The 9,709-nt window shown below is 30.2% G+C and overlaps 1 protein-coding gene across 1 annotated transcript; it reads right to left on the reverse strand.

Moving 5' to 3' along the window:
* Positions 1-332: 332 nt before the first annotated feature.
* On the reverse strand, positions 333-2,586 carry LOC143533156 (uncharacterized). The gene is made up of 3 exons (XM_077028014.1): positions 2,163-2,586; positions 1,818-1,995; positions 333-1,248 (listed from the first exon to the last, which is right to left on the reverse strand). Exons 1-3 carry the CDS (start codon positions 2,584-2,586, stop codon positions 333-335), a joined length of 1,518 nt encoding a protein of 505 aa, XP_076884129.1.
* Between the last annotated feature and the right edge of the window lie 7,123 nt (positions 2,587-9,709).

A 9,709-nucleotide genomic window follows, 5' to 3' on the forward strand; every position in this document is an offset into this window, starting at 1 on the left:
AAGACAATTTGGTTTTTATGTTTTATGTTTGGTAATCATGACTTTGAGCTTTTAATTATGGTTTATGATAGTTTTTAAACAATATTTGAAGCAATGTTTTAACTTAGAATATGTATGGCTTTATGTAAGACTTTTTGCTAATTTAGAATGTTTATAACTTAGTACTATAATGATGGACTACTTTTAATTATATTGCTTGAAGTAAAGGCTTTTTATTATATTGATTAAATTCAACGATTATGATTGTGGAATATATGTAAACATTATGAGATGCAATATAATTGACCATAATTGTTTAAAAACATGAATGTTGATAAACTTTTGAAAAGTACTTACAAACTTCGAAATACTTCTTTATATACAACATTTGATGTTTCATTTGAAGGATTGCCATCACTATCTAGAATTAGAACTTTAAGTCCGTCTCGTCTTGTAACTCTTAATAATGCAACATACAGTTGACCATGTGTAAAAACGGGCTTTTTCAAATATAATCCAACTCTTGATAGTGATTGCCCTTGACTTTTGTTTATGGTCATTGCGAAACATAAAGCAAGCGGATATTGTCTTCTTTGTAGCTTAATGTGAATTTTTTTGTCGGTAGGTATTAAAGTAATTCTTGGAATATAATGCCTATCTCCAATATTACTACCTGATATAATCTCCACTTGTATAATACGTTTTCCCAATGAGACCACCTTTAACCGAGTACCGTTACACAATCCACTTTTCTGATCAATATTTCTTAGTAGCATAACAGGAACTCCTACCTTTAACACCAATTTGTGGTTTGGCAAACCTGATGCTTTAATTCCATTAAGAATGTCTGGAGAGCATAAACTTTCATCTAAATTCTCATTAATCATGTCGGTAGGACATACACTATTAGAACTTAGATATTTCCTTTCTTCTCCAGGAAATATTGACAGCAAACGATCATCAATTTCTTGAACAATATCATTTTTTGGAGCAAGTATTGCTCTTTCATAAAAATAATTTTGTTTTTGGAAATTTTGTAAAATGGAGGGATAGACAAAGTCTATTAATTCAGAAACTGGATCAGATGAATGTTTGATAAGAAGATCTTGTGGTATTTCTATTTGTGCTTCACCATCATTGGTACCACCAACATTACCTTCGCCTATATCCAAAAGCCATTGTGCAAACAATTTAGTTTGTTCAATTTCAGTTGAATGGATTGAGGTACTTAACCTCAGATTTTTTGTCAACTTAAGGACTTTGCAATTTCTCCAAATGTAAGAAGAAGTTAAACATGAATTGACAATTTGTTGTCTACTTCCACCTGGGACAACCGGTAATATTTGTCTAAAGTCTCCTCAAAAAACAATCACCTTTCCACCAAATGGTAAATTTGAAGAAGCTCCTGATGCGGATGTTAAAATATCTTTTAATGATCTATCCAAAGCTTCAAACCCATGCTTGTGTACCATCGGTGCTTCATCCCATATAATTAGTGAGGTTTCTCTTAATAAACATGCAAGGTCGCTATCTGGCTTTATGTAACAAAATGAATCCTCAACCAAATTAATTGGGATGTGAAACCTGGAGTGTGCAGTCCTACCTCCGGATAACAAAAGTGATGCGATTCCACTTGAAGCAACACTTAAAACAATTTTTCCTTGAGATCTTATAGATGCACATAAGGTCTTCCAAAGATAAGTTTTTCCAGTACCACCATACCATAAACAAAAAATACCCCACCTTTATTCTTATCAACCGCTTCAATGATTTCTTCATATACAGAATGTTGCTCATCAGTAAATGAAGAAAACAGTTGTTCAAACTATTGAGCTAACATCACATTGTCATAAGCTAGTTCTTCACTAAGTAAAAGATTATTTGCAGAAGAGATAGAATCTTGATTAGGAAAAGGCATGGTAGAAAACTTTTTTAGAGTAGAATTATTTCTTAATAGAAACTTTTCTATCTCAAACAATGTAAGGTTTTTGAATTGTTCTTCATTAAGTTCTAAACCTGTACATTTTAAAAATTTGTGTTATACAAAAAAGAAATTAAATATAGATTTTTAAATAGAGATAATAAAACAGGAAATTAAATCATGATAAAAATTATAAAACCTGGATGCTTTAAAACAATACACTGTTTGTATAAAATATCATCTGACAAATAACTCCACGTACTTTCCCAAACAAATTCAGGTCTAGACATGCTCTCCGACATTAGCAATGTGCAAAATAAACTTCTTAAGTAATAACCAGTGCCAGTAAAACTTGCTTCAACAATTGCTTCAACGTATTCATTGTCATCATCCAAAAGGCCACATGCATAACATGCATCTCTAAATGTTGGATATTCAACAGAGTTGACTGTCCGAATTTGAGCAAATGTTGTTGGACCTTTTACCTTGTTCAACAAAATTCTTAAATAATAAGCTTCACCAAGAGAAGGAGAAACTGCATGAATTCTGCCAATGGAAAATCCTTTTTTCCTTGGTTTCCAATAACGTTTGTCAGCTTTCCAAACAAACTTTGTAGGAAATTCAACATAACTTAAAGTACGTGCTTGTGGATAATTTTGATTGCATTTGAACCACTCTGAAAACATTGAGGAAGCAACAGAAGGTTTATCTAATATGTCATCAAGATCATCAAACGACTCATAAATAACCTACTGTTGGCCAGGTAGATGAAAAGGAATCCTAATCACTGAGGGAGTCCTATAATGTATATCATATGAAAAAATCCTCCATGATGCTTCACATGCAGATATATATCTACAACTATAGTAGTCTTTGATTTCATCAATGTTTTCTTGATTGTGATTTTCTTGATTGGTTGGTACAAAACAAACCGATGCTCTATCATGGCCTTTATTTATATATTTAAACAAATATTTGATGGAATCGGATTGATTGCACCACTCAACGTTGATGTGTGCTTGATATCTTTTTAAGAGTGTTTTGTTATACGGCACAACGCTTGTATTATCTAACATCACACTTGACTTCTCAACAAAGAAACCATTATTTCGTCTTCTGTATACGGGATAACCATCACCGTCAATTGATGTGAATTCATGGAATTTTTTTGGGAAATTTTTGAACACTTTCCGTCAATCATGCATGGACAGTTCTTATTTGCAATGCCACACGGACCATGAATCATGAACTCCCTTACAAGATAATACAATTTTGAATCTAACTTTTTGTCTGGTATTTCAGCTGAAATAAATGGATCAATATGTTCAACAGTTGGAAGTTTGTGATCAGCATGCATAAATAAACACAGATGAGCATGAGGCAACCCACGTTTTTGAAACTCCACTGTATATACAAATATAAAAAAAGATAAACAAACATATCAGATTGTGACATAAAAATTAATAGCAAAAATAAGTGTATTAAATTAAAGTCTAATACAAATAAGACATTTAATGTTTATAGAAACTTTGTAATTAATATAAAATGTGGGAAGATATGGTGGATTACTATATATGGCATAATATATACTTAACTTAATATGAAATAGGTCAAATCAGAAATGAAAGGTCAGGGGGAATTATAACCTAGAGCCGTCAAAAGTAATGATGATGGAAGCTGGAAAACCAAAAGTCTGGTTTACGAATTAAATGTTTAGATTTTCAAGATTTTGTTTACAAAGTATTAATATATGTCAAATGAAAGATGAACACCACATCTTTTGAACTTTCTTCCTAAGTTTTCTGAAAAAAAAATGGCAGATTTAGTATCATGGAGGTTTAAACATTTAGATGGTTGTTTTGTGCTGAGAATGAACGATCGAAGGGTGATAAAAATAAGAACGGTGAGAGGGGTGTTGAATTTAGAAGAACCTGTACTCAGAAAGATGTATGAGTTAGGGATCTGCCCAGGAGAGGATTTTGGAAAACCAGTGAGGCTCATGAAAAAGCTTCATCAAATATTCGATCCTAATCAAGTACACCCAGAAGTTCCGACAAAAGTCGTTCAATGGACTTTTCTTGAAAATGATCAGACCATCCAACTGAGATATGACAATGATGAAACTAAAAACTTGTCATTGGATGAAGTTCTGAGCATGTAAGGAGTTTCTTTTTTCGAAAAGATGCTTTCCATTGAACCTATTTTTGTTGGAACGCATTCATCATCTCTTCTCAGTTTCAAAAAGGCTCTTTCAAGGAGATTGGATGTGGAAGAAGAGATTTTAAAAGAGCTTATTGCTGCTGGATGGATTACTGATGAAGAAGCTGAAGGAAGTGATGGCTATGTATCAGATGTGGATCTAGACATCACAAGTGATGATGAACGGTTCTATTGAGGTAAATAAATTAAATATCGAAATTTCTATATTAATCTTTTTAGTTAACTTTGTACCTTAATGTATTTGTATTTCTGGAATTAGTAGTCATTTTATAGATTGAGAAAGTTATGATATGTAACATTTTACACATAGTAAAATAGGGGAAATGTGTTATATGTTTTGTATAAGAGAATTATATTGTTTAACCAAATAGTTGTAATATATTAGTGTTATAACATGATTATTAAGGGTGTGTTTGGGATAGATTATCTAAGTGAAAAGGGACTTTTTGTTGAAAGGAGTTATAAAGTTGTGTATTTTTAAAAATAAGTTTTTGAAAAAAATGTTTGGATTAGGTTATTTGTTTAGAAAAATCAAAATGACCAAAATAGACACTCTTTTTTAAAATGAGAGTAATGGTTTTTGAGGGTTAAAGGGTGTAATAGGTAATTCAAATCAATGAAGTTAATAAGTTAGAGATTCATAAGTTTTGAAAACTCATATATTTTGCTTTAACCATAACTTAAAATCAAAAAGGCGTTATGGTTTGCCAAACACGTTATTAACTTTAGCAAAAATTTTATCAGTTATAAGTTATGAAAATAAGGAATTCCAAACACCCCATAAATAAGAAATTTTAATAGATGTTTTTGTTTGCTTATTATTAGAGTTTTATTAGTATAGTTTTAAGTTCAAATATATAAAGCATTTCAATAACTTAGTTACTGTTTAATAGTAAGCCTTGAAAATACTTATTATTATAGTAGTTTTAGATTATTTGAGAAAATTATAACAGCAATTAAGCATTTAAGTTATAATGTTTTGAGTTTTGGTTATATTTTGAATATAGGTGGTGGCTGGTGGTGAATGCAGGTGATGGGTGCTGGTGAATGCAGGTGGTGGTGGTGAAAAGTTTGTTTTTCATGTTTTAGATATGTAATGGTATGGTTATGGTTATGGTAACTCAAGACAAATTTTTTTAAACTGTTTGCCTTGTGTTTATAAGGCTTGGTATGTAATATATTATTATTAGGATGGTATGCTAATTATATATATTATGTGATATATGATAATATATTTGATATGTATAATTATTTTCCTTAATATGGTTTGGTAGCATATCAAATATATTATCATATATTATGTGATATATGATAATATATCTTTGTTGAAATAAGGAGAAGAAAGTACCTGCTTGGACCTTTCCAAGTATTGAATTCTCCTTGATGTCTTTAATGATAGAATCCAATTTGATTTTGAATAATCGACATAAAATATCAGGTCTGTCTTCGGCATTAAACGTTGTGTCTTCTAAAAATCTTTTAACTTCTGGCCATTTAGGGTTACATGTAGTTGTAATGAAAAATATGGATAGCCATACCACTTACAAAGAGACATGGCATCTAAATAATTTTGCAACATGTAACGTGCACTGCCAGTAAAGGAAGAAGGTAGTATAACACGCTGACCAACTGTAGACAGATCGTTGTTGCCTTGATTTTGAAAAGAACGGAGATTCTCATAAGTCTCACATCTTAATTTCTTTTGCTGATTACGTATGAAAAACAGTCTTTCACTTTCGATCATTGTATACGCATCAACTAAAAATTGCTGAAAAAGGCGCCTAGAAAGTAGAATCAATGAATAATGATTCAATCTGTCTTGGATCATGTAACAGAAAAACTCTCTCATTGTGCATAAGCGTGTTTTAGTGGTGTTTGAACCAGAAACATCACGATGAGGAATGTCAATTCTGTAACAATCATCACCATAAATAAAAATAACCGAATACTGAAGTGGCACATAAGAGGGATGTAATTCACTAATACGTTGCAGAAAACCCTCTTTGGTCTTGACAATAATATCTCTAGGTTCAAGTGACGTGTCAATGTCTCCAACAACTAAAGCAGCAACCTCAGAAGCAGTTGGCAAGTTATATGTTCTTCCATCTTTATTTCTTTTTGCAATAAGGCGTAACTTTAGATCAGCATGAGGATTACTTTGAAAACAGTCACGGGTCATTCGGTAAGATTTCACCAACTCATTGTTTGCATATAACATGTTTTTCAACTCCTGAATATCTCTACATCTAAAGTTTCAGATGCTTCTGTCGACGCCTTGTTGGAATTACTGAAAAAAAAATATATGTAATGCAAAAATTAGTTAGCTATTGTGAAAACTATAAATCATATAAAATATAATTCTGTTAACTAAGTAGAAAACATACCCCATACATTCTTGTCTGTTTGCTACCTCATTTTCAGTATCATATATATATAACTGAGAAAATTTAGCGTTTGAACCATCTATTGGTAGAAGACTTCCAATGGAATGGTAATTTTCACCGCTCAATCTAAAAATAAAAGGACCTTTACCTCGGTTTAGGGAAGAATCAACTTTTCCACCCATTGATGTAAAAGCAAACATTGAATTGTATCGACGAATGTTTTTCAAAAAATGTTTGCTTTTTGAATCCAAACCACTAAAAAGACGTTTATAACTAGATGGAGGTTCTTTAAAAGTTGGAAGATGAACTTTGCTGTATCCACAACATAAACTAAAGCATGATTTATTCTTTCTTCGTCTACTTCGTAACGCTTCATCATTCAACAATTTTGCATTACATTTTTCACATACTTGACTTTGATCTCCATGATCTAAATAATATGATACAAATTATTTACTACATTTATTAATACTTTATTATAAGATAGTAAAATTTGATATGTTAAAAAAATATAATAAAATAAAGACTATTTTTTACCTTTAGATTTACCAGAGAATATTTGATTCATTAATTCTACATCATCATCATCTTGATCTTGTTGTATTACATCTGATGTAGATGTATTAGATATATTTTGTTTTTTTTTTGATTTGGATGGAGATGCTTTAATATACTCGCGTTAGAAGATTGAGCGGTTGCTTTTTTTGAATTAAGATATTGTTTTCTGATAAGCCGAGAGATTTATGGACTGCTGTTATCATCATTGCTGTAAGACACTATAATATATATACAAAACAATTATAAGTAAGTAGTCACATATAAATTAAAATATGTATCATCATCTAAAAGGAAAAGTATAAAAGATAAGTATAGTTATTTATCGTTGGTAATATTAGAAAGTGGTTGTGTAATATTGTAATCCGAAGAAGCAATAACGTTATGAACATTTGTAATTGATTGATAAGAAACATCATTTTCCTTTCCATGGTGCTTATTGGTTGTGTTATTGGAAGGTTGAAATTGAAATTGATGTCTTCCAAAGATGCTGCAAATTCATGAATGTGTATTGTTATGATAGATGTATTATAAAAGACAATAGATTTAATTATATTACCTTGAAAATTTTGGCTTAAATTTGGTGAGTACATCTTTTGTTTTCTGTTTTGTCTTCTTTCTTTAAAAACTATATGTGAATAATATAAATTGTAATTACAAATAGTAATTACATAAGAAGATATAAATTACAAAAAATTATACCATTTGAGGTGGTAGATTGTGGGCTTATTATCTGTGAATCTGTATGAAAAAAAAATTATAACTGTTGTTAATAAACATGTCTATATTTTATTATTAATAAATAACTATGTTACAAAAATAACCTTCGAAATTGCATCGCGGGTGAAGTTGTTGGGTTTTTTTAACAGCCATTTCGAGTTTTTTTTCTGTCTCATAAACTTTGCTTCAACAGTTTTTTGATTGTGATCTGTACAAAATGTTATTTTTGAATCTAAAATTAGTAGTTGTATTAAAAAGAAAAGGTAATTTATAACATGGTATTTAAATAATTAAATGAACAAAACATAACATTGGTATCCTATAACAAAAAACTTTATATAACATTTGAAAACATTACATTATAGTTTTCATTAAGAAATTTATATTGAATGACAAAAAAACTTAAAAGTTTTTTAAATGAATATATAAGTTGAAAATTTAAAACAAAATAAAGTTTTTGGTAACATGAAAACATGTAATACTTTAAAATATAAACACAAAACAAACATAAAGTTAACTAAAAACTATAACATAGTGATACATTTCCAGATAGTCTTAAACCAAAAGGTACACAACAGGAAATACAACAATAAAACCATAAATCTTGGAATGAATCCAAGATCTGATAGTAGTTCTTAAACAACAGAGATAATTAAAAAGACTTCAAAATAACATAGAGGAACATTAAAAACATAAACATAAACACTTCATTTTTCGAGCTCGGGGATTAGCAGGGCATGCTTGCCATCAGAAACAGGTTTGGTGGTAGACATATCCCCAAGTTCAACAACATCGTAAGTGTTCATCAAATTTTTCTTGAAACTTGGATTTTTGAATTTCCTCTTAAAAGTTGCAGTGTCACAAACATCAGGCTTTTCAATTTGTTTGTCATTACTTTGTTTTGCAGCTAGAGTAATGACATTATCATCCATAATTTCAACAACAGCCTATAAATTTATAAAATAAGTATGTAAGTAAATGTTGTATTTTCTATTAATAAATTGAAAATTTAAAGTTAAATTGATGGTAATTACCATTGGTTTGAGAGCTTGGCTTGAGTCAATACCACCAAGATTATCAACCTAATATGTATTCACAAACAAAGAATGAAGTTCAAAGATTTAAAATTATATTTATATAATGTTGAAAAAAATATGTAATACTGTAAAGAATTGAAATAATTGTAATTATATAAAGGTCATACATTGGGGTTCAGTGTGTCTTGAGACTGACTATCATCCAAATAGTTGGTCAAACATGCGGAGTCATCAACCTTTAATTCAAAAAATTTACCATCACAGTTTGTCGGTGAAAAAATGTATGTGAATATATTTTTATGTAAATGTATTACCTCAGAATTGTTTGACTTCTTTTTATCTCAAAGATAACATCAGCATCATCAATGACTTTGGAAACACCAAAAACCCAGAAGTTGTTATTTCTGATTAAACTCGGTAATGTCAATCCGAAATGCAAACTTTTTCCCCACAAGAACATCGAACTCATCAGGATACAAAGCTTTATCACCACCCTGTTTTATGTAACATTTTACAGCAATATTAACATCAAATAGTTATTAAAATTAAAAATATAAGCCAGAAAAAGTATAGAGTAATAATGGTATCTTACAACAGCATGTTTGTCAACTAAAACTTTAGCAGAAGTGTTGAGAATTTTCGAAGCTTCTCTGTCAAAAACTGTCAAATAAACACTTCCTTGTAAGGCCCCGTCACCGGTAACCCTACTTTCGTGTTGGATTTACTCATAAACACAGTTCTAAATATCAGAGTTAATTAAAACTTTACGCGGAATATAAAACTTTCATAAAACATTACATATCAATTCATAATCATGTCTTAAAACATTCCTCTTGTCTTTCAAAATCAAAACATAACTTATAAAACATATCAGATCTTCAGATGCCAGGCTT

This window comes from Bidens hawaiensis, unplaced genomic scaffold, assembly GCF_021521415.1.
Source record: "Bidens hawaiensis isolate Kalapana, Puna unplaced genomic scaffold, B.hawaiensis_p1.1 tig00009621_1, whole genome shotgun sequence".
NCBI classification, from domain to species: Eukaryota; Viridiplantae; Streptophyta; class Magnoliopsida; order Asterales; family Asteraceae; genus Bidens; species Bidens hawaiensis.

Excerpts from the sequence above, each read along its gene's own strand:
- LOC143533156 (XM_077028014.1), bottom strand. The coding sequence starts at position 2,586 with ATGTTTTCAGAGTGGTTCAAATGCAATCAAAATTATCCACAAGCACGT. Across the intron at positions 1,996-2,162 it reads ACCTGAATTTGTTTGGGAAA|GTTTAGAACTTAATGAAGAA; the intron begins GTACGTGGAGTT and ends TAAAATGTACAG. Across the intron at positions 1,249-1,817 it reads CTAGCTTATGACAATGTGAT|AAATTGCAAAGTCCTTAAGT; the intron begins GTTAGCTCAATA and ends TTACATTTGGAG.